The sequence below is a fragment of the Polypterus senegalus genome, chromosome 1 (genome assembly GCF_016835505.1).
Source record: "Polypterus senegalus isolate Bchr_013 chromosome 1, ASM1683550v1, whole genome shotgun sequence".
Lineage (NCBI taxonomy): Eukaryota > Metazoa > Chordata > Cladistia > Polypteriformes > Polypteridae > Polypterus > Polypterus senegalus.
Genome location: NC_053154.1, coordinates 201959590 through 201986137, shown reverse-complemented (window position 1 = coordinate 201986137; position 26548 = coordinate 201959590). Strand labels below are relative to the sequence as shown.

General features: G+C 37.3%; 1 protein-coding gene across 1 annotated transcript in view; it reads right to left on the bottom strand.

Annotated features, from left to right (window-relative positions):
- The window catches only part of dap3 (death associated protein 3), a 118168-nt gene that overhangs the window by 44690 nt on the left and 46930 nt on the right, over positions 1 to 26548 (bottom strand). The window contains exon 8 of the mRNA XM_039767316.1: positions 12430 to 12510. Within this exon, the coding sequence (XP_039623250.1) occupies positions 12430 to 12510 (81 nt within the window). The remainder of the gene's footprint in view (positions 1 to 12429; positions 12511 to 26548) is intronic.

Sequence of the window (26548 nt, the reverse complement as noted above, 5' to 3'; positions counted from 1 at the left end):
CGACATTTGAGACATGTGGCTTTGACTCGGAACTGTCTTTTTGTTATTACTTTATGGGAAGAAAAAATAACCGAAATATATATCGCATATCACCATTCAGCTAAAAATATTGAGATATGATTTTTGATCTATATCGCCCAGCCCTATTCTAACCCCAAATCACATGAATTAACTCTGGCTGTTACTAGTAAGAAATGTAAAAGATTGATACACCCAAGACAGCATGTTTCTATCATTTGGATTTAGGGAAATTAAAATATTCCCTATGGAATAACTATGGGTGACATTAATTTGAAAAAGCCTCTAGTCTTACATGATGATTTAATAGCTTTGTCAAAAAGTTTGGAGGAAACAAGACTGTTATAGAAATGTATTTCAAATTGTCTTTTGAGACAACCTCAATTTGTCATATAATAGCTATACTGTCTCAAGACAGAGTATGGGCAAACCCTGATAATGAGCATGTTTTAAAAGAGCTGATCAAAGACACAGAACTTCAAAGAATGCATGTCATTTTTAGACTTGTCAAATCTATTCTGAAATAATCAAGCCAGTAAATGACCTTACCAGAGGCTATTTTCCTTATTGAAATTAGGCTACTGAATAATTGAACAAGAACCCTTTGCAAACTGATGATACTCATTCTTGTAATGACTTATTTAGAATCAGTAAAGAGATGTAGACAACTGTTAAAGGTTCTAGCCCCTTTTGTTCCAGATTCCAGATGGGTTTGTATCAGTGTTTTTCTAAGGGTGAGAGAAAAAGTAAATGCCTATGGAAATTACTGTCTGCCTAGCAATGTGTTCTGAAATCTGGGGCACAAGATATTTTTTTTTGTATTTTATTGGGCAAGTGTTTAAAAGGCTTCATGACAACCTTTACATCGACAAATTAATAGTAGTAAACGATATGCAAGTACATGCTTCCTTCTACATAGTTAGATGCAACCGGATACCCTTATTTAGTAACATTATCAACCTTCTAATAGAACAGGTTTAAGTATGGAAAAGAAGATCTTGTCCACTGTAGGATATGGACGTGTTATCTTTACCCTTATTTTATTATCATTCCGAAATATCCTGCATTTACTCATCCTGAGAGGATTTATGTACAGGTACAAATAAGCACGATCAGTAAGAAAAGGGCTCAGAATGAAAAGGATAAGGCAGCAAAAGCTCCATTAAAGTCTAAACTGGCCTCAAGTTCATGGAGTGGCCTCCAAGAGATAGACCTGGAGCGGACGGGCTCCAGCCGAGAGTGTGAGAAAAACTGTGAGTGAGGAGAGCGAGGAGTATTCATTGATTCCAGGAGGACTGTCAACTTCCACTAATACTCCCCACAAGTCTGCTGCATCATCTCCCACGGGACTCGCAGTTCCATCTACAGAGATTAGGGAAGATCAAAATACACTGTCCAAGCAGAAGATAAAGATCGCCTCACTTGGGGGAACATAAATGATATAAAGCAAGATATAAATAAGGAAAATAGGGAAATAAAGAAATTAGGGTCCTAAATGAGAAAAACGAGAAACAGCTTCAAGATATAATTGACCTGGAGATATGTTTAGTTGACCTGGGGATATTTTAAGTACTAAGTTTACTACCATATCCACAGAAATGCTGAGAAAAACTTATGACAAAATACATGAAAATACATGTAAGTTAGAAAGTAAAATTAAAGTACTTGCTCCTCAGCTTGAAGATGTTAAGCAAACGTTTACGACTCGTATTTAAATAGTTGAACAATCGGCTTCTGCCGTGGATGAAAAGATAATGGCTGCAAAATCAGAAGGCAAAGTGTTCGCTGACAAACTGGCTGTGCTGGACGACAGGTATAGAAGGAACAACACCAGAATTGAAGGTTTTTCTGAAAAACAGGAAAGTCCAAACCCAGCGAAATTCATAGCTGAACTGTACTCTAAAATAATTGGAGAGGACTTTAAATCAGTGTTTTGTCTTGGTAGAGTAATATTTTACTCTACTTTCCCCTATTGTATTATTAATATGTAGCCTTTGTCAGAATGCCTCAGATCTCACAGACTTACCACTGTTTATAAGGTATTATCTATACTAATAAAAGGCAAAGCCCTCACTCACTCACTCACTCACTGACTGACTGACTGACTCATCACTAATTCTCCAACTTCCCGTGTAGGTAGAAGGCTGAAATTTGGCAGGCTTATTCCTTACAGCTTACTTACAAAAGTTGGGTAGATTTCATTTCGAAATTCTACGCATAATGGTCATATTTGAAAGCTATTTTTCTGCATATGCTGTAATGGAGTTGAGCTTGAAAGCCGTGGGGGGCGGAGTTTCATGTGACATCATCACGCCTCCCACGTAATCACGTGAACTGACTGTCAACGCACTACGTAGAAAACCAGGAAGAGCTCCAAAACGCGCTGAAGAAAAGATGCATTATATAATTGAGAAGGCAGCGAAACAATAAGAAGTGAGCGAGTGACATATACCCATATTCATGAGTGCTGCTACTTCGGAAACAAAGCACGGTGTAAACCTGAAGTTTAAATTAAGTTCATAGACACGCTGCCGCTGGCATTTGACATGCCCACGTGTAATGCGGGATACAAGTTTAATGAGAGGACGCAGGATATAAACGAGAGTTCTGATCACTTTGTAACTAAGTTAAAATTGCACGTGAACGGCTGTATTTATGCAAATTCCGAGAGACTGTGGTTGTGGGGGATTGACAGTTAAGGCGGGTGGGGAAGCCACGTCATCATCTCCCCTCCCATTCACCTAATTTCGCTCTGAGCTGAGCTCCGCAGCTAACGCAGTCTTACAGAAGTGACTTTGTGACGCTGCTACCAAATACTCACAGAAAAATCCACAAGTTAATACACACGCTGTCTCTAGAATTTCTCTACACTGAATCCTCCAGGCACTACTTACAAAAGGTTACATTGACAATCGTACAGCTGAGAAGCTTCGATGCATGTGCTCCATAACGCATTAAAAAAATAATGCATTTAATCAGTTTCAATTACAAGCAAAGGGGAACTTCTGTCAATGCATGATTTCCTGGTACACCAATTACATTGATCAGCGCTTCCCAAAACCTGAGTATATAAAGACGGCGTTGGAATATTTCGGAATATATAATATAAGCGCTGGAATATATAAAGTCAAAACTTAAATATATAAAGTCAGCGTCAGAATATATTGTCACGCTTGGGTCACAGATTTTCACAGAGACACAGCAGTTCGTAGAAACAAGAAGGATTTTTATTGAAACACTGCAAACACATGAGCTTAAACGTGCTCCATGACAAGTCAGAGATGACAGTTCTGCTAGGAGCAGAGAGAGAGAGATAAAAGCAAGCAAACAATCAATTTTCAACTGACAGGCGCTGCTCAAGGCTTTTTAGTTAGCGGAGTATTGCGCGAGGTTTGCATTACGCATTATAGCGCAAGTGAGAAAGTAAAGAGCAATGTGAGGGTAGTCTGTGTTTCAGGGGTTGTGGTTTGCCCAGGAGCGTCTGTATCTTCTTGGGGTGCGATCAGCCCTCCAGCTCACACCCTCCCCCTCAGCTTTATTCACATTCCCGTGAATCAAGCGACTCTCTGTACCAGGTTCATTTAGTCGTGATAATACGTCTGCGTTGACGTGTTCAGAACCTGGTCGATGTTTTACTGTGAAACGGTAAGGTTGTAAGCCCAGAAACCATCTCATGAGGCGAGAGTTTGTATCTTTCTCTTGGTATAACCATTGAAGTGGAGCATGATCAGTTACCAAAGTGAAGTTTCGTCCCCACAAGTAATAGCGAAGCCCTCCAGCTCACAATATAAAGTAAGCGCTGGAATATATAAAGACAAAACTTCAATATATAAAGTCATCGTCGGAATATACAAATTCAGTGCTGGAATATCCATCCATTTCCCAACCCGTTGAATGCAACCACAGGGTCACGGGGATCTGCTGGAGCCAATCCCAGCCAACACTGGGCACAAGGCAGGAACCAATCCTGGGCAGGGCACATGCATCATTTTCAAAACATTAACCGAACAGTGTTTTTTTATTTATTTTTCTGAATACGTTTTTGTTAACTTACTTCAGTTCAGAGTCATTTCAATCAATATATTTTTGACTTTGACTTTATATATTCAGGAATGAGTTTATATACTCCGATGTTGACTTTATATAATCAGGAATGACTTTATATATACCGACACTGACTTTATGTATTCAAGTTTTGACTTTATATATTCGGGAATGACTTTATATTTTAAAGGTTTGACTTTATATATTCTAACGCCGACTTTATATATTCAGAAAATCAATGTATTTGCCTGTTTCGCACCCCATAGTATATGTGTGTGTGTATATATGTACACATGTATGTGTATATATATATATATATATATATATATATATATATATATTCCAGCAACACTCATGACAATGACAAAACAATTATGTTGTCAATCATGTTACGTTATTTTTAAAATTTTTCCTTCTCTTTTAACTTCTTTTACACACTACTTCTCCTCTGCGAAGCGCGGGTATTCTGCTAGTAGTATATAACTTCTCCCCACCTTCCCTTCTACATCTATAACCTCAGGCAATTAGGTGTAGTAAAAGACAAGCAGGAGTTAAATTACAATTTAAACAATGTATTATTGATAATATGCATAAATAATAACAATATGCAAAGTACATTCGAATACTGGCAACCATACAACTTGATAAATGGTGATGTGTAGTTTCAGGCGGCACACAGACTTGTTAATTATCTAAAATGTCTCTAGTTAAGGCATCATTGGAGGTCAGCTTTCTTTAAAATGGGCCCCATGCCTGTCTCAATATGGCTGCTGAGCTGTGCTCTTCATTGTGTTGTCCTTTTCATTTCATGGTGTGTGAGATGGTCATTCATCCGTTTGATAAGAGACAGAGAGAGAGAGCTGGGCAAAGCAAGCAAATTTATAGGTTTTCTGTCCAACCCCTACAGTCAATAGGGTGTCATAGCACTTAAAGGCTTTTGTTTTGATACAAGCCAATTTCAAACAGCCATACTTCAGACCAATGGGGGAATAGAACATCTTCACACCTGCCCCCCAAACCATATGTTAAGGTAAAGCTTGGCATTTAGGCAGCCTGGCTTTGTGTGGGGGTTGAGAGAGAGACTTTAGCAAAGAAACACTTGCCAAACTGGTTTGAGGCACTACCACCCAGCCCTATCATAAAATTCAAAGGGATCCATTCCTAAAAGGGGGGAGTAAACATGAATGCTTCTCACTAATGTAACACTAATATTACATTGCTTGCCAAAATTACAAATAAAGACATACAAAATATTTATCAACTTATATGCAAAATTTCACATCACAACAATCGGACATCAAGATCTCAGCAGCCTACCATATATGTGTATCAAATGCCTTCAGACTGAAAAGCCTAATTGTCCATTTCAACACTACTGGCCAAAGAAAACTTAATGTCTCTTCTTAGACTGAAAGAGGAGATTATATTTGAAAATACCACATTCGAATTTTCCAAGATTTTTCCCCTTCAACAGCTGCTAAATGTGCTGCATTCTACAGAATTAAACAGCGCCTACATAGAGTTGAAATCAGATACAGCCTCTTGTACCAGGTTTACATTTTTAACTCTCCAAATGAAGCAGATAAAGAACTAAGAAGACTAGTCCAGACCTTCTTTTGAAACACATGATCATGAGTTATAACGTTCCGGCAAGGCAAAGAAGATTCTGCTTGAACTATTTGTAATGTGACATTTACTTTAACTATATATTATATTTTATTTTTTATTTCATTTTTGGACATCCCTGTCTTTTTTTTTTAAACTTCAATTGTTACACTGTGTAACAAAAGGCACTATACCAGCACTTGACCCAGCACAGACAGACACGGGAGGCACACTAATAAAAACACAAGTTTTTATTTTTCTTCGCCCGTGGGTAACGCCTTCCCCATTTCCTACAGGCACAACACAGTCCCAACAAGCCTAAGTACACACAATACTTTTTCTTCTCTCTAAATCCTCCATGGCAAGCTTTGTCTCCTTCCTCCCAACTTTGGCTCCTGGAGTAGTGTCTGCTGGTCCCTTATATAGGTCACCCGGAAATGCTCCAGGTGCTCGCTGACCTACTTCCGGGTGTGGCGAAAGAACCACCAACACAGGCTCTGGAACAGTTGGCACCCCCGGATCCCAACAGAGCTGTAACAAACTCCAATTCCCATGAAACTCTGCAGGAGTCAGAGATATCGCTGCCATCCAGGGGGTAGGGGTAGGATGAGCTGCCAACTAGCATTCCGGGGAAGGTGATGCTCTGTCCACACTTGCTCCCCTAGTCCTTCCAAGGCAGAAGCGTCCCAGCCAGGCAGGTGCCCCGGCCGCCCATGACAACTGATATCTCTTTCATTAATTATATGTACATTTTAGCTGCTCATGGCATTTGACTACATTTTGGCAAATTAGTTACCAAAAATTAATAGCTATAAATTTTTTTTTGTTTTTGTGTAAACTTCAGTTATCATGCTGACATTTTCTCCATTAATTATATGTACACTCTGGCTACCACAAAGTAACCAACTATTGACTTTTTGTTAAACTATGATTATTATATTGAAATTTCTTCCATCTGGAGGGGAGGGGGCGGAGACAAACAGAACAAATGCTATTTCTTATTTATCCTTTCTACACCAATAAACGGAAATGCCAACATAACAATAGGCTCCACAACTATATCACCTGGCAATAATATGAAATCTATGTCAAAGCTATCATATGTAACAATATACTACCTTAACCCAAGGCTACAAATTTCAACAAAAGTTCAGAAACAACATGTCTATGACCAAATAGTGAACTCTGCTAGCTGTCAAGGGTCTCAATCATGAATTAAAGAGAAAGAAAGTACTCTCTCACTTAACATATCTAAATGCCAAGACAGTATTTTTACAGGAGACTCACTTACCAAGCAAGGACCGGTTTCAGTTGCATAGTGATTGGTGAGGCCAAATTTTTCACTCCAGCTATACAAAGAAAACTAATGGTGTGGGAATCAACACACAGGACTATTCCATTTGTAGAGTCAGATGTAATATCAGATCCTGAAGGGCGATAGGTCATAGTGATGGGCAATTTATCCAACACTAAAATGATTTTGATTAATATTTATGTACCTAATGATAGAGATTTCATCTAAAATGTATTTGCCTCAATCCCTAATGTGGACACTCACAAAATTATAATGGCCAGAAACTTTAATTGTGTTTTAAAACAAGACATGAACAGATTCTCGGCTACAGTGGCAATAACATCTGATACTGCAAAAATAATCAAACAATTTGTAACAGATCATAACTTATCAGAGCCTTGTAGGTTTTTAAATCCTAACCTAAGAGCATACTCCTTCTTCTTAACAATATATCATTGTTACTCAAGAATTGATTATTTCCTCATTGAAAGTTTTTTTTCCACTATCAAATCTTGACAATTTGATGCTCTTGTTATTTCTGACCATGCCCCTCTGATAATGGAGCTTAAATTACTAAATTCTACTCACTCATCTCGTAGCTGGTGTCTTAACCTCCTGTAATTAACTGATGAGAACTACACAGAATTCTTATCTAAGCAAACTGATTATTTTCTTGAGATGAATGTGTCCTCAAAGGTCTCAGAAAGTATTCTCTGGTAAAATCTGAAGACATTTTTAAAAAGGACAGCTTATTTCATATCTTTTTTCACAAAAATAAATTGGAAACCAAGAAAGCATCTGAGTTAATCACTGAAATTAACAGAATAGATCTAGAATATGCCAGGTCTCCAAATGAAACTCTTTATAGGAAAAGACAGGTTTTGTAATTAGAAATGAACCTCTTGACTATTAGAGAAATGGAACAGCTTATCTTTAAATTTCAGCATTGTTATTATGAACACGGAGTAAAGCCCAATAAGATCTTACCCCAACAAATGCACAAGCAGGAAGTCTGCAATGTAATAATAGCAATTACCAACACAGACAGAAATACAATTACTGACCAAATAAATACAACTTACACATTTAGACAGTACTATAAGTCCTTATATTCTACTCAGTTTAAAGAAGACACAAGCTAATGAGTTTCTTGATTCATTACTAATAATGCAGGGAGATACTCTTATTGCTGTGGAACTGGATAAACCTCTGACACTTTCAGAAGAACTAGATGCTATAAACTGACTTCAAAGTGGGAAAGAAGCAGACCCCGATGGCTACTCAGTGGAATTTCATATATATATACTGTAAAAAAAAAATCAAATAAGTTAGCTCCATTATTATTAGCAACGTTTACAGAAGCTAAAGACAACAAAATTCTACCTCTAACTTTTCGCTCAGCATTAATTACCATCTTTTCTAGGAAAAAAAAAGGACTTTCTACAATGTGTATCGTACAAACCAATTTCTCTTCTGAATAATGACATTAAGATACTCTCCGAAGTTCTAGCCACAAGGATTGAGAAAGTAGTTCTTTCTGTAATATCACAAAATTAAACCGGATTTATTAAAGGCAAGAGACATAACTTCTAACCTTCAACATTTGTTTAATATATTCACCCATTAAATCTAACACCCCAGAGATCGTATTATCTTTAGATGTACAAAAAGCATTTGATATGGCTGAATGGGACTACCTATTAAGCACATTGCACAAATTTGTTTTCAGCTCAAAAATATTTACATGGATGAAACTTCTAGTCCAGAAGCCTCCATTTATTTCAGACTACTTCAAACTAGAACGTAGTACTCGACAAGGATCTCCCCTGTCACCACTGCTCTTTGGAACTGCTGTTGAACCATTGGCTGTATACTTTTGAAATGCAACAGAGATAAAGGGGATTTCCAGAGAAAGACGAACAGAAAGTATCACTATATGCAGATGATATGGTACTGTATATATCTGACCCACAAAATTCCATGCCAGCGGTCCTAAAAGCATTAGCAGATTTTCAAAAGACTCAAAATCGATTTGGAAAAAGTGTGCTTTTTCCAGTGAATTCTCTAGCATACAGTATCGGACTGGGCATCTTCCCATTTACAGTATCTTAGCAGATCAGTTTAAATATCTAGTGGTAAATAGCACAAATAAATATAAAGATCTTTTTTAAAAACTTTTGCTGTGTGAATGGAAATAAATAAAAGGGAGTATCAACATTGTTAAGATGACCATTTTTCCCAAGCTTCTTTTCCTACTTCAAAGCATTTCCATATACATTAACAAATCATTTTTTAAGAGATTAAACATAATCATAACCTAATTTATTTGGAATTTGAAACATCCACACATCTAAAGGAAGACTCTACAATGACCTAACGCAGAAGGGGGTATATGGCACTACCTAGCTTTCAGCTTTATTACTGGGTGGCAAATATACAAAAACCTGGTCTGCTATAGAAATAAAATATTGCAGTACTTCTTTATATTCCTTGTTTTGCGCCACAGTTAATACAAATTACTGTCAGTACAATAATAATCCAATTGCCCTTCATTCTTTTTGAATATGGAACAAATGTAGGATGCACTTTAAGACAGAGAGGCTTTTACCTGTTGCAACTCTACATGACAACTACCTTCTTCCACCATCACAAATATACAATATTTAATGCTTGGACAATGTCCAGGATATTAAAAATGATGTTCACAGGAAGAAAAGACAATTATGCTTCAAATTTAACTTCTCATCAACATAATTCTTCCACTACTTTCAAGCTAGAATCTTTGCCAAACAGAACCTGCCCAATTTTCCTCACCTTCTGCTTTACTATTCCAGAAGAAATATTGATCAGTCTTGAAGACTCAGACAGCATCTCTACAATTTATAAAAATATTTTTGAAGTCTCTTCCTTTCAAAGACCCCAGAGTACCTTGGATAAAGGATCTGTCATTTAATATTTCAGAAAAGGAGTGTAAGGCTGCAATGCACAGAACACGCTCTACCTCCGTATGGGAAAAGCAGTCAAATCACTTAACTTAAAATCTTTCCTTAAGCACATTTATCTTGTATAAAATTGTCCAAAATGTTTCCTTCCAAGGCAAGATTCAACCTGTGAATATTGCAATTTAGCTCCAGCTTCACTGGGTCACATGTTCTGGACGTGCACCAAATTAACAACCTTTTGGTCAAAAATCTTTGAATGCCTTTCAGACAGCCTTGGTGTCACAATCACTCTGAACCCATTAACAGCTGTTTTGTGTACTTCCAGATGGGCCTAAAGTGGAGTGTAATTTCCTGTACCTCAGTACTAGCAAGTAGACTTACCTTACTCAACTGGAAAAATACCATCCTACCACATTTAAGTCGGTGGGTAACTCATGTCCTATACTAATTAACTAATTATACTAACTAAATTTGAAAAAAAAAATCAAATTCTCACTTACAGGATCTGTTCAAAACATTTTTAAAATATGGCAGGATCTAATCAATAACATTTTGCAATAAGCTTCCATTTTGGGGAAAACAACTCTTCCTTTCTTGTTGCTTTTATAGAATAGCTTTGGTTGTTGGTTTAACTTTCATTTTCTTGGGTGGGGGTTGAATTTTGCTTTGCTTTGTTAAGTTTGAATTGATTATATAGAATGTTAATTAAAATTTAAAAAAATCAGGAAGCAGAGGATGGGTTGTATAACCCTTATAACCCAGTAATGACAGATAGTCACCACCTTCAAAATTCTGGAGAAGATCAAATAAATATTTAAGCTCACATTATCACTACTTTATGTCTTCAACACTATCTGGCTCATACACAAAGAGACTTTCCTTTACTTGTTCCAGATGAGTTTCCAGGAGTTTGTCAAGGAGTCCCTACAACAACAGGATAAGCTGCATAACACAAGACAGTGAAGAAACATTCAGTAAAACTGTGCAGGAAAATCTCATAAGCCCATATAGTTTTCTAACAGTGGAGGAAGACAACAATCTATTTCAATGAAAGTCAGTTTGTCTACCTAGAACAAAAAAGAATTCACTTGCACAAAACAAGATTCAAACTCAAAAAATCAGGACACCTCTTTAATGAGGAGAAACTTACCAGCCCCTCTGTTATGATTCACAGAAGTTCATGCTGTAAAATCAAGCCAATCCCAGTTTTCTTGATGTTATTCAATACAGAAGCTATAAACTAAATGCAACAGATGGATTGTATACTCTGAACAAGTGTACTTTGTTAAATCAACTGAAAAGGGTAACTACAAAAGCTTATGGCAAAGCCTTTGGAATCTGCAAAGAATGGGGTTAACATGTCAAAAACCTACTAAAGATATTTAGCTAAGCATGATGATGAGCTTGTGTTGAATCCTCAGTATTTAGAGGGAAATATAATAAAGAAGAGGGCATTACAGAAGCAAACAAATTTAAAAAGACAGGAATAAATTGCTCAAAAAGGAACCAAGGTAAACCACACTGAATGAATAACTGACAATCTGTTTAGTATTACTTTCTTGATGACTCATATAATAACCTTTAATTCATTAACAGAAAGTCTAATTTGGAAAAGATGTAATGCTTGGCAGGATGGTCCAAAAATGGGGAGGTTTCACCTATTTATTCTCATTTTTTTTGTTAATTTTGGTTTTAAAGAATGCTTAAAACTTAAAGAATATAAATAGATTTGTTAGAAGAGAAGTTTCTTTCCAAGTTAGGAAAAGATGAGCTACACGCACATTAAAGAAACATGCTGTTAAATGGACTAAAGTTAATTTCTTGTATACAATTCTATTGAGATGAGATCCAGCCTTCTGCAACAGTGAAATGGAAAATGCAGGGGCTGAATTGTGCAGTGCGGTGCAGTGTAATTGTGGGCAACTATGCAATAAATCTATAGTCATTGTTTCTTTGTGACAAATTGTAATGTAACATTCACAAAACCATTTAGCCCAATTTGGGGTCACTAACGCCTACAGCCTGTCCAGCAGCAACGGGTGCAAGGCAAGAAACAGTCCCAGAGAGTGTACCAGTCCATCACAGATCTCATTCACACACAAACCCACATCAGTATTGATACTGGGCCCAATTTACAGTCATTAATAAACCTAAATTTGTGCACCATTAGGGATGTGCAATTAACACTGGAGTAATAAAAAGAAAAACCAACATAGACATGGGAACAACTTCCAAACTACACATTGGCAACAACCAGGCACAGGGTTCAATCCCAGGATACTGTATCTATGAAGCACCTGAACTAACCTCTGCAGTAGCAAACTGCCCTCTTATTTACAGCATTTTTTATTCAATATTTTTACAGTAGTTTACAAATTGCAGATTATAAGGTAATTCATTAAAATAAAACTGAAAAAGAGGTATTTTTTATTATACTGCATCTAAATAAAAACATATGAAAAATTAAGAAGTTAAATGAAAACATAAGGCGGAAAATCATACAGTGAAAATATTGTTTCTGCTTACCTGATCTATCACTTCAATGAGAGGATGCCCCTCATCAGTGAATTCCCGTTTGCTCCAAATGTACTTCTGTTGAGTTTTCATCTGGTACAACATGCAATAGAAAAGAGAATCTCAAGAACATGATTTAATTACTGTAAGAGACTCTTAAAGAATAAGCAAAAATATATTTTTTTCTCAAAGAGATAGGAATATTCTTTTTCTTTTGTTTTTATGACTGATTAATAAGTAAACACGATAACTGACACTTCTTTATAAAAAAAAAAAAAGATTCCCAAACACTATAAGGATGATACCATAGACAGAAGATCAGCTTAATACTAATATTAAAGCAAAACACAAAAATACTGAAAAGTGCAACTAATACATTCAAAATTATATACACCAACAATTAAACTGACAATCACATAGCTTAAAGTACTTAATTTGTTCTTTGTTTTTAAATTCCCAGGTAAAAACTGAAGTGAATAGAAGTTCACTTCATTTGGTGTATATCTGGAGGTGGTCAAACATGAGCCAGTAGGAGATAGCCCCACAAAAGATAAAACAATGCCCCTGGGATTTCAGACATTCTGGAGCTAGTGGAGAAGCAAACCACAAAGTAAAATAGCTTATACATTTCATGACAAACTGTACATTCTTCAGTACCAAGCAGTGTGGTTCTACAAATCATTAAACAATAATAAACAAACAAAAATAACAGGAAAAATGACAAAATAATCAAAATAATAGTTATAACAAAATTTACTAATTTTCTCAATGCTTATTATTCATAACTTTTTTGAAGATAATAGAATAAGGATCACTGGATATCATTTAACACATATGTATAAACACCTATAAATAACTTAAACAATTTAGGACCAATAGTACAAAAGAGTCAAAAAAAGTGAAACAGAGAAAGGAATTAACCTCAAGTAGTACACTCAAGTTACAAGGCTAACCAAAGATACTCTGACCAACAACATCAATATACACTGACTTTCAGTTTATTTTTACTTATTACTTTTATGTTAGCAGGCTAATCCATTGGTCTCATTAAGGCCATGGGGTGATAATGTATTGTAGTTAAAGACAGGTTGCTCAATCCTGGAATAAAGGAGTATTAAAGCCTTTACTCTCAATAGTGTTAAATATAGGGTGGTCCAGATCTAATTATGCAATTTTCATTACGCTATAACTTATTAAGTTTATTACATAGAAAATGACCCAAAAAATCCAGGACCATCGAGAAGTGTGAGAACTGACAACATGAAGAATCACCTTCACGCCGAACAGGAATCGTCCTTGCATAAATCAAAGTCATCCAGACGATCTGGATCTGCATAATTAGATTTGGAACACCCTGTATTCACAGTTACAAATAGTAAGTAGAAACACAACTTTTTTTATATATAAACCTAGGGGGCTTCACCCCCTGCTCGCTTTGCTTGCCAACCCCCGTTTTTGTTTTTCCTGATACACACTACAGTGATTCCTCACTGTATCGTGCTTCGACTTTCGCGGCTTCACTCCATCGTGGATTTTAAATGTAAACATATCTAAATATATATCATAGATTTTTCGCTGGTTCGCGGATTTCTGCGGACAATAGGTCTTTTAATTTATGGTACATGCTTCCTCAGTTTGTTTGCCCGGTTGATTTCATACAAGGAACGCTATTGGCGGATGGTTTAGAAGCTACCCAATCAGAGCCTGTTATTACGTATTAATTAAACTCCTCAATGATATACGATATGCTTCCCGCGTGGTGCTTGATTGTTTGCTTTTCTATGTCTCTCTCACTCTCTCTGCCTGACAGAGGGGGTGTGAGCAGAGGGACTGTTTGCACAGAGGCTGTTTGCCTAGAGGATACGGATGCTCCTCTAAAAAATGCTGCCTTATCGCTGTGCTTCGGCATACTTAAAAGCCCAAAGGCACGTATTGATTTTTTGATCGTTTGCTTTTGCTCTCTCTCTCTCTGACATTCTCTGCTCCTGGCACGCATTCTTTGAAGAGGAAGATAGGTTTGCATTCTTTTAATTGTGAGAAAGAACTGTCATCTCTGTCTTGTCATGGAGCACAGTTTAATCTTTTGCCTAAAGGGTGTTATTTCATGTCTAGAGGGCTCTAATAATGTTAACAGTGTGGGAGAGTTTATAAGGGCTTAAAATATGTAAAAATAACCATACAAACATATGGTTTCTACTTTGCGGATTTTCACCTATTGCGGGGGGTTCTGGAACACAACCCACTCGATCGAGGAGGGATTACTGCATTAAGATTTTTTTTTCTTTGAATTGTTGCTATTTCATTAGTTTCACTTTTATTTCAGAACTTCTGTAAAAACAATATTTGGAATCTTTCGAATTCCAATGTGCTGAATCTTTTTAATGAGGTCAGTGAGATGTGTTCAACGACTTAGTACCATAATTCAGGATACCTTTCTCTGTTTGGAATTTCGGCACAGACAAAAACGATCTACTTCATCAGTAGTTAATAATTTGTTTTGAAAAGTAACCAATAAATGCAGTGAGGTAAACTCCGTTTTTGAAATTCCCTTGACTTAAACTTCAAAGCCTTACAATATTTACAGTACATACTTCTGACATATCACCTATGTCCATATATTTAATCTCTATTTGCCTTTTTGTTATTTCTCCGAGTAATAATCTCTCTTTCTTTGCGCTAATGCGATATTTACTTTCTTTGTTTTGACACTATCGTTTTTTCTGCTTTCATATTCTGTATCTTGCTCTGCATGTGTTTCGCGCCTAAATTTTTTTTTTTGAGTCTTTTGAATTCTAGTTTTCATTATCTCTAACCTGCTCTGCATGTGTTTGGCCCCCTTGTTTTTTAACCTCTTTATGACGTATTAATTTGTCTTCTACTCTGTCTTTTATTTCTGACCTCGCTTTATCCTGCTTTTCTTTCAATGACACCTGGTCCGTGGTGATTATTTTCCCTTTTTCAAGTAATAATTTCCGTTTGTTTGCTCTACTGTGATCTTTACTTTCTTTTCTTATACTTACTAATTTTCCTACTTTCATATTCTTTAACTTTCTCCACATGTGTATCGCGCCCTTTTTTTTTTTTTTGAGCCTTTCGAATTCCACTGCTTTCATAATCTCTAACCTGCTCTGCATGTGTATAGCGCGAACGTCCGGATTGGATGTGCTTTTTTTTCTAATTCCACTTGTTCCGGGCTGATAATTACTTTCCTTATTTTCTGAATTTGCACCTAGATTATTATTTTTCTTTTTTGTCTCTCCAACACCTTTGAGTCTCTTTTCTCCGCACTGCTTTCTTCTTCGCTTAGTTGTCTACATTTCATTTATAACGTATTGTCCTTATACGCTTTATATGTGCCGAGAGCCCTGGATATGTGTGTGCTGAAAGCCAAATCACAACTGAGTGTGTTGCTGCCCGTACTCTTATTTAATATTGGTTGTAAGTAGGGCGTGTCTTGCAAGAATCTCATGGTCTACGTCATCGCAAGACGGTCCTGGGTCAATCTCTTGGCACAGTCTCATGTTTCAGGTCCCTGTGAGATGCTCCGTGGCCAATCTCTTTAGTCTTGTGGGTCTTTTAAGTGTCTTCCGTGATCTTCATGTGAAGATCACGTCTCGTCGCCCTAGTGTTTCTCTCCAGGATTTTTTGTTTTTTATATTAGAGAGATATCTAGTTATTACAACTCCTCTTACACCAATACCTCTTTCTCAGAATTGATTTCTTCTGCTTCTATTGTCACAGTTCACACTTTTTTAGGAGATCTACAGAAAAAAAGCCATAAAAATTGTTTTGTATTCAGAACCAATCCTCCTCCCAGTACTTTTAAGGTGGTTCAAATGGGTGAGGTTCCAGTAATTAACATATATAATAGGTCTCTTTCAGATTGTGATATGTAGGTATTATCCAAATGTCTCTCTTTTGTTCCAACCCCAGAGTATTGTACATTAAGAACTCAGGTTGAACTATTCAACTTTTAAAATGTTGTTTTAAATATTGTCTCACTGCCTTGTCTCGCGGGACGTCAAATTGTCTTCAGAGAAGATAACGTCTCATCTCCCTAGTCTCCCTCCCAAGATTGTTTTTTACAATAGAGAGATTTATAGATGTTTATACAGTCCATTTTTTATCAGATTTCCAGTGATCCTCATTTTACTCACTACAAAAAAGGTACAAATAATAGACATTAAGAAAAACAAAAAAAAATAAATGTTTTCTGTAACCTGTTATTTTGCACTATATTACCATGATTTATTTTGAACTTTTTTCTGTTTTTATCTTAATTTATGGTTGTCTAGTGATTTATAAAACCACACTTCTTGGCCCTGAAAAAGGGATAGTTGGTTCCAAAATGAGCAGGCTATTCTACTTTGTGGTTGGCTTCTCCAGTAGCTCAAAAGTTTTGAATACACTAAGGCAATTTTTATTCTTTTGAACAGCTATCTCCTACTGGCTGAAGTACGACAGTGTCCAGATATACAAGGGGCAGTCAAAAAGTTCCTGGAATTGTGATATAGCGGTAGAGTAAGAGGTGAGATTACACACACATTGTTATGGAGGGGAGTGCAGCACGTCTGTAAATCAGTTACAACAGGTCTGGATTGGTTTTACTGTGTAGTTTTGTTTTAATTACCATTTGAGTTAGATGTGTTCATAGTTACTTGGCGCAGTGTTGCAGTTTGAACAACAAACTAACATCAAGTTCATGTGCAAATTGGAGAAATAAACCAGATACGCTAGCGGGACTACAGCAAGTGCTGCCGATTTCCTGAATTTCCACATGAACTTGATGTTAGTACGTGGTTCAAACCAAATGACTATCCAGACATCTAACTCAAACGGTAATTAAAACAATAATATACGCCGAAACCCATCTAGACCAGTTGTAACTGGTCTACAGATATGCTGTGCTCCCCTCCCCTTTCATACACTGTATGAAATGGACTTCTCCTATTCATTTCAAATTTACCTGGAAATCCAAACAAAAGACATGGATGTATTTCTAAATTAAATACACTGAACTATTGTATATGACTGTCTGTTTAATTACTGGTCTATAAATACGTGAATTAAATTATTGAACTGTTTAGCATTTTTTACATTTTGATTTAATATTAGTATTAAGCTCACATCCTCTCTTTGGTATCACCTGAATAATAAGCAATCCTGTGTTATCTGAGAATGCCTAATCATAACCCAGTCAGCTGGATTTACTAAAATAAATCCATTGAAACTACATGGATGGAATAAGATAGGAGGCTGTGCCTTTTCAGCACATAACAGCTTCATACTTTCCTCTCATACTAATATATTCATGCAAAGGAATTTTCCCAAGTCATATCAACTATTTATTCACGGTCTACAGCATCTATATCCATTCATTGCTTTGTGTTTTGGTCTATAAATTATATGTATTACATATTGCGCAGTTTGATTACATTTCTGTAATTTTAGGCTTTTTTTCTGTGCATATAGGCGGTTATTTTCCTAACCTGTTCTCTGATTGCTGTCCTGAACTATATATAGTTTTCATGGAAATGTACAAATTGGTTTTTCTCATAGTAATTAGAGGACTTATTTTACTCATCCACAGATTCCCTGTGGTTAACAGAGGAAAGCATCCAGTGTGTTTTGATTCAAGTTACTTCTTTATTTATTCAAGATGTTATATACTCTTTATTGATTGTATCATTGAATGAAATGGACAAAATAAAAAAAGCAATACAGACAAAAGAGAGAGAAAAATGTGCTCTTTCATGATTCATCAAGACTAAAATCATAAATTAGAGTTTCATTACCCCTGAGGCTACACAGAATCATTTTTGGATGCTTTTGGTTTTGGGGAGAAGTGTGGATTAAAACTTTATTCAGCAAATATTTCAAGTCTATCTCAGTCAGATCCAAAGCAAAGACCTCAATCCAAAGAAAAAACATCCACAGGCACAAGAAAACAAATTAATGATGTGATCACTTTCCATATCTCACAAATACATTATGCCAGTAAATGCACTTAGTCATATGGGATTTTCTGCAGTTGTATACAGTACAGGTGTAAATGTATTTCTTTTATATTACTGATGCCGCACCTATACTGTCTACTGTCAAGCAATGAACATAATAAAAAGGATGAATATTACACAAAAACTATAGGCTATTACAAAGGGAAAACACATGTTTTACAGAATGTTTCCAGTTTAAGACCACAATATTTAATTATTTTCATCTTCTGATCTAGAATTATATTATTTAGTTTACCATATTAACTCTTGTAACTCCACACTCTCATGAACTGGATTAAACAGGATTAATAATCGATGGATAGACATTATTACTAAATGATTAATAAAGGCACAACTACAGTCAACTCCAGAAATATTGGCACCCCTCAAAAAAATTCAGACGTGAGCGTCAGTAGGCTTTACGCCGTAAGAACCAAGTTAACCAAACTATTCTATAACATTTCAGTAATTATTTACTGCTCTGATGCTGCTCTTTCTGACACTACAAAAGTTCATAATTATAGAATGATTCATAATTAACTGCAGAACTACAGTATTTGAGGGTTCCTCTAGAGTGCCTCTTTCTCTTGCATGATTTGCTCAAAAACTAATCAGCACATACAGACACACATCCATCATTGAGATATTGATGTTTTCAGTATCAGGGGACCCTGAAACATTGAGATCGAAATTTTTGACAAATCTAAAGATTTAGCTCCTCCCCCATAGATGATAGGTTTTGGTGGGGGAGGGTGCAAAGCAAAAATGAACAAAAACATTAATATAATATAGATAATACATGCAGTGATTCTAAAATTGCTCAAATGTTTGGAGAAATTGAATATTTATTTACTCAAAACAATTACTGCAAACGTTTTGTTATATCTTCAGAATAGTTTATCTTGTCAAAACGTATGCAGCAAAATTATTGGTGCTCTTGAAGAATACTATAAAAAAATGACTAAATGAACTTGCATCTTTGGGGGATAAAATGTTTCTTGATGTTGCTTTTAGTGTCTAGGAACTTTTGTTGTCTAGGAATGCTAGTCTTTGGTCATTTCCTGTTTCACTTGGGTATAAATATGAGGTAACAAATAGGTAGAATCCTGTCATCCATTAACATAAGTAAAACCAAAACGCTCTCAAATCAAGAAAAAAAAAAGCTGTTAAGTTGCATAGATTGGGGAATGGCTACAAAAAATTGGTATTTCATTGAAATGACCAATAAAAACAGTCAGGGCCAGAAGTTTATAAATGCACTAGCAAAATACCCGCGCTTCGCAGCGGTGAAGTACTGCCTTTTTTTATTATTTTTACTAGCAAAATACCAAGCTGCAGCGAGAAGTAGTGTGTTAAAGAAGCAATGAAAAGAAAAGGAAACATTTTGAAAATAACGTAACCTGATTGTCAATGTAATTGTTTTGTCACTGTTGTGAGTGATGAGTGTTGTTGTCATATCTATACATATACACATATATACATACATATATATCTACATATATACACACACATATATACACACATATACATACATACACACACATATATACACACAAATACATATATATATATATATACATACATACATACACACACACATATATATAAACATATATATACATATACATACATATCTACATATATACACACACAGCTATTTCAGATCAGTGCAATACACTGTTTGTTAAAACGGTTGACTCCGCTTACGCAATAACAAATCAAATCATTCAGTTGTCTTTGCTCATATGTCATTTTAGAGCTGGACGCCTGGCATCTTTTTTGGCCACAAGTTCGCTTCTGTTTGCTGTGAGGTTCTGTGTTGTGGAGATTCTCAGGATGGATTGCAGGTGCTCATCAGTGAGGCGACTCCTGTGTGCTGTTTTGTTAGTCTTTATCACTGAGAAGAGCTTCTCACACAGATATGTGCTACCAAACATGCACAAGGTTCGAGCCGCATGTAGACGGACTTTTTTTGTTCTTCAAAGTCACCAAAGTGCCGTTCAAACTCAGTGCGCAATAACTCTAGTAAGCGGTAAGTGTTGGGCAAGGCAGCTGAAGCGCTGCATTATGGGATCTGTAGTTTATTGTGTTACCAGCGCTTCATATACCCGGCTTTAATAACAATAATACAGTATATAAAATGATCTCGGGCCGGATATAATTACACGGGCCGGATGTGGCCCGCCCTTGAGTTTGACACATATGGACTAAATAGAACTTGAAAAGATATATTTTTTCAAATGTGATCGCAATTCAGATAGAGTTGACGCAAGACTACAGCCTGCATGCCTCAATGAGTCATCCTCCCTCGCTCTTACTTTTTACCGCTCATCTAATGAATACACTGAGTATGGCTTTACCAAAACAATCATTGATGGCTAATAAAGTATCCATTATTCGAGTATGTAGATCGGTATATATATATACATATATATATACCCGCGTATGCAGCGAGAAGTAGTGTGTTAAAAAGGTAGAAAAGAAAAGGGAACATTTTAAAAATAACGTAACATGACTGTCAATATACAGTATTTGTTTTGTGAGTGTTACTGAGTGTTGCTGTCATCAAGGATTTGATTATCATTATTTCTTTCAATCAGGTTCGTATTTGTAGGATGTGTTGTGTTCAAGTTACATTCCGTGTTTGTCAATCGCTGTAAAGATGACAGGTTTCATTCATCGATTCGCTTCTTACTGCATCAATAAACAGCTTGTCTTCTTCTTTATCTGAGACCTGACACACTGCATGCACGGGTTTTTTTTACACTGTCTTCCTTTAGCGGACATTGACTTTTTCCACGTGTGCTTTGTTTCCGCAGTAGCTGCATTTATGAATATGCTTATGTAGACGCTTCATATTTTTGCTGCCTTTTCAATTGTGTAATTCGGTTTTGTTCAGCCTTTTGGAACTGTTGCTTTTATCTGTGCACTGCGCCAGTTCACGTGAGCCACTCGTGTACATGCATCGAAGGTTCCCAGCTGTGCTGGTGCCATCTCCTGCTATGTCCATGGCTGTATTTAATGTTACCTTAGTCCTGGCACTTAAAACTTTCTCTCGCAGTTTCGCTGAGTTTGTGTCAAACACCACCCTGACCATCTCATCTTCCTCTCCATAAGCACAGTCCTTCACCCGTGGCAGTTTGCTATTGGATTGCCGCTGACGGACGGCCTTATATGGGCAGGCACTAAATTACAAACGCCAGCGGCAGCCTGTCTATGAACTTAATTTAAAGTGTAGGTTTACATCGTGCTTTGTTTCCAAGTAGCAGAACTCATGAATATGGTTGTATATGTCACTCGCTCGCCTCTTATTGTTTCGCTGCCTTCTCAATTATATAATGCATGTTTTCTTGAACGCTTTTTTGAGGTCTTCCTGGTTTTCTATGTACTGCGTGATTACGGGGAGGCGTGATGATGTCACACGAAACTCCGCCCCCACGGCGTTGAAGCTCATCTCCATTACAGTAAATGGAGAAAAACTGCTTCCAGTTATGACCATTACGCGTAGAATTTCGATATAAAACCTGCCCAACTTTTGTAAGGAAGCTGTAAGGAATGAACCTGCCAAATTTCAGCCTTCCACCCACATGGGAAGTTGGAGAATTAGTGATGAGTCAGTGAGTGAGTGAGTGAGTGAGTGAGTGAGTGAGTGAGGGCTTTGCCTTTTATTAGTATAGATTAAGAAGAAAATTAAACCTTTTTAAACTGAGGGAAAATATACCAATAATTATTTGTTAAGTATCTCTTTGTATACCACACTGTGAGTTCGGCCCTCCAGTTGTAATATGACCAAGCTGTGCGCTGAGCTTACTCTTGAGCATGCAACGTACAGTTGGCCATGTGAACAGTATCTTGTTTCAAATCTCACAGTTTGGATTGCTGCTGTCATAATCGGTTTGAGTTTCATGGTTTGTTTCAATTACGACAGTATTTGTAGGACTTGTGTTGAAGAGACATTCGGTATCTGTCAAGCGTTGTAAGTATACAACCGGTTTCATCGATAACTTCCCATCCAGCATTTAAGAGTTTAAACATTCATAAGCATCAAAGTGTCCACTACTGAAATCGTCACCTGTGAATCTAAGATGTTTAAGAGGCATTGGCGGTTGTCGAAAGGTGTAAAATATTTGGCCATTTCGGTACACTTCAAAGCGACAACCGAACAATTCACCGGCAGCCATCAACTCACATGCAGATCCATAGGTGAAGGGCTTAAGCATTTCACTCTTCTAGTGCTCCTGTGTAGTATAATAATCTCCTGTACTGTCATCAGTCCACACCTTGAACCTGTCCCAGTCATTCAATACATAAGACACAATGTTCCTCCGGATATAAAGAGTGAGCCTGATATGGCCGTGCAATATGTAACAAAGAGAATGGAAAAGGTAGGTGCCATCTCCGGGCATAGAAACAACACGGTAAGTGACAGTTCTTTGATCGATGGTGATCACATGATAGACATGTTAATGGGGGTACGGTTGGTGTGATAAAGGAAATGGGTACCTGAACAATGTAAAGTAAGTCTAAAATACCTACACAATAACTATAATCGTAATAAATGAACAATAAAACAGCGGAGAAGCCGTGGATTAAATTAAAAGGCTGTAGTTATCAGCAGGGAGACGTGAATCCAGTGGCGTAGCAAGGAAGGGAATGTAGAGACTGGAGCGACGGACGGCCTTATATAGGCAGGCAGCCAACAACGTGGGAGGTGTTGGGATGGGGGACCCAATGCCGCCTCACACGGTGACCGAGCTGCAGGCTATGGACGTAAATATGTATGTAAGTAGGATTCAGTTAGCGTTGGGAACCCGCATACCAAGTTTCTTGAAGATGGGCCCATAAGTAACAAAGACTGTTGAAAAGTTCAATATGGCGGCCGACAGTGGCATCATACCACCAAAATAAGTACCAAATTTCAGCCTTCTACCTACATGTGAAGTTGGAGAATTAGTGACATTGGAAACTTCAATATGGCGGCCGACAGTGGCATCATACCACTGAAATAAGTACATACATCGGTTTTGGTTAGCGCAGGGAAGCCACCTACCAAATTTTGTGAAGATGGGGCCATAAATAAGAAAGTTCAACATGGCAAACTTTGTCAACCGTTATGACCATTACGCGTAGAATTTTTAAATGAAACCTGCGTAACTTTTGTAAGTAAGCTGTAAGGAATGAGCCTGCCAAATTTCAGCCTTCTACCCACACGGAACGTTGGAGAATTAGTGACGTTGGAAAGTTCAATATGGCGGCTGACAGTGGCGTCATACCACTGAAATAAGTACGTACATTGGTTTCGGTTAGCGCAGGGAAGCCGCCTACCAAATTACGTGAAGATGGGGCCATGAATAAGAAAGTTCAACATGGCGGATGTTGTTGACCGTTATGACCGTTACACGTAGAATTTGGAAATGAAACCTGCTTAACTTTTGTAAGTAAGCTGTAAGGAATGAGCCTGCCAAATTTCAGCCTTCTACCTACACGGGAAGTTGGAGAATTAGTGACATTGGAAAGTTCAATATGGCGGCTGACAGTGGCGTCATACCACTGAAATAAGTACGTACATTGGTTTTGGTTAGCGCAGGGAAGCCACCTACCAAATTTCGTGACGATTGGGTCAGCCTTCTACCTACACGGGAAGTTGGAAAATTAGTGACGTTGGAAAGTTCAATATGGCGGCCAACAGTGGTGTCATACCGTCGAAATAAGTACATACATCAGTTTCGGTTAGCGCAGGGAAGCCGCCTATCAAATTTCGTGAAGATGGGGCCATAAATAAGAAAGTTCAACATGGCGGACATTGTCGACCGTTACGTGTAGAATTTCAAAATGAAACCTGCTTAACTTTTGTAAGTAAGCTGTAAGGAATAAGCCTGCCAAATTTCTGCCTTCTACCTACACGGGAAGTTGGAGAATTAGTGATGAGTCAGTGAGTGAGTGAGGGCTTTGCCTTTTATTAGTACAGATGAAACAAATTTTCCAGGAAAGGGATGCATCCACATATTACGCACATGCACAGTGAAGAGGATAGTAAGAGTGGAGTGGTAAGCTTGGAGCCTAAAGATCACAATTTCACAACTGTAAAGTTTAGTTGAATCTTGGGGATTCACTGTTTCAAAGACAACTGTGAGACAACAATTTCATGACCAGATGTTTTATTGATGAGTAGTACGAAAAAGGCCTCTTCCAAGTCCAAGACACAAATCTCAGCGTCTCAACTTTGCCAAGCAATATTGAAGATACAACTGGAATCAATGTTGTGGTCAGTCGAGGCAAATTGAGCTTTTTGGGCACACACACCTATACCGTGTTTGGTGAAAAAAGAGGATCTGCATACAAAGCAGGGCACCTCTTACCATGGTAAAATAGGGTGGTGGCTCTTTGATACTTTTGGGCCATTTTGCTGCAAGAGGTCCAGGGGCGCTTGTTAAGGTCTGTGGTATGATGAATTCCATTAAATACCAGGACATTTTACCTGAAAATCTGGTTGCCTCTGTGGAAAGGCAAAAACTGGGCCATAGTTGGGACTTCTGACAAGACATTGATCTGAAGAACACATTAAAATCAACAAAGAATTGGTGGCAGAAACACAGAATCAAGGTCCTACAATGACCCTTTCAGCCTCCAGATTAGATCCCAATTTAAAATATGTGGTCTCATTTGAAGAGAGAAGTTCACAAGAGAAAGCCCAAGAATCTCCAAGAGTGGGAAGTGTTCTACATGGGAGAGTGGTCCAAGATACCTGAACAAGTGTTCTCCACCCTTATTAAACACTACAGAAATAGTACTGTCATTCTCACCAGGGGCCTCATGTATAAACGGTGTGTACGCACAAAAATGTTGCATAAGCCTGTTCCCATGCTCACATTGTGATGTATAAAACCTAAACTTGGCGTAAAGCCACACACATTTTCACGCCAGCTAAATGTTTGGTGTACGCAAGTTCTTCACTTGATTTTGAAAACTGGTGGCACCCAGCGTCAAAGCAGTGCTTTTGTTCCAGTGTGGTTTCCCTTTCTTTTTTAGATCCACATTCCTGATGCGGCTTTATCAAATACACTGAAATTAACCACATATTGTTTATTAGTTTAAGGCATCTCACTGTAATTAACCTGTAACAATATAATGGTTCATGTAATGGCCAAACTATTTCAAATTAAACAAAAAAATTAGCGTTGTTACTCTCACTGCACCTTTTTCTTCTTCTTCCAGCTGCTCCCATTAGGGGTTGCCACAGCAGATCATCTTTTTCTATATTACTCTCACTGCACCACTCGGAGTATTTATATTACTGTATCTGAGTGTGGAAACACAGCAGCTGATCGGAAAGAGAATCATTGGTATACAGCATCAAGCACACACTGTCTCAAACATGCTGCCTATTTGAACTGCTCTCATACGGCAAATGCTTCAGAGACTTTCCTTTACTGACCTCGCTGTTCAGAAACAGTTTCATCCCAAGCTCCTTGTAGAACTGTTTGTACTTATAAGTACAATTACCTCACTGTAAATTTGCAATACACTTATAATATTGCATAACTTGAGGCACTTCATAAAGTGACATATGATGACGATATCATTTTTAATATGAAATGCAGCAAGATATGTTTATTACATTACTAGCAAAATACCCGCGCTTTGCAGTGGAGAAGTAGTGTGTTACTGACATTTTAAAAATAACGTAACATTATTGTCAATGTAATTGTTTTGTGACTGTTATGAGTGTTGCTGTCATCAAGAATTTGATTATCATTATTTCTTTCAATCAAGTTCGTATTTGGAGGATGTGTTGTGTTCAAGTTACATTCCGTGTTTGTCTAGTCTATCCCTGACCATCTCATCTTCGTTGTCAACCGTTGTAAAGATAACAGGTTTCATTCATCGAAGTGTTCACTACCCAAATGGGTGCTCGTGAATCTAATATGTTTAACAGGCATTCCTGGTATTAAGTTGTGGATTTGCCTGTGAATATTTAGCGGCAGCGTGTTTATGAACGTAATTTAAACTTAAGCTTTACGCCGTGCTTTCCTATTGATATGTTTACAAAGGCTTGTTAAGTGTCAGAGGGTTGTTCCTTTCCTACTGCGTCTTCCTCTTTATCTGAGACATGACACACTGTATGCACGGGTTTA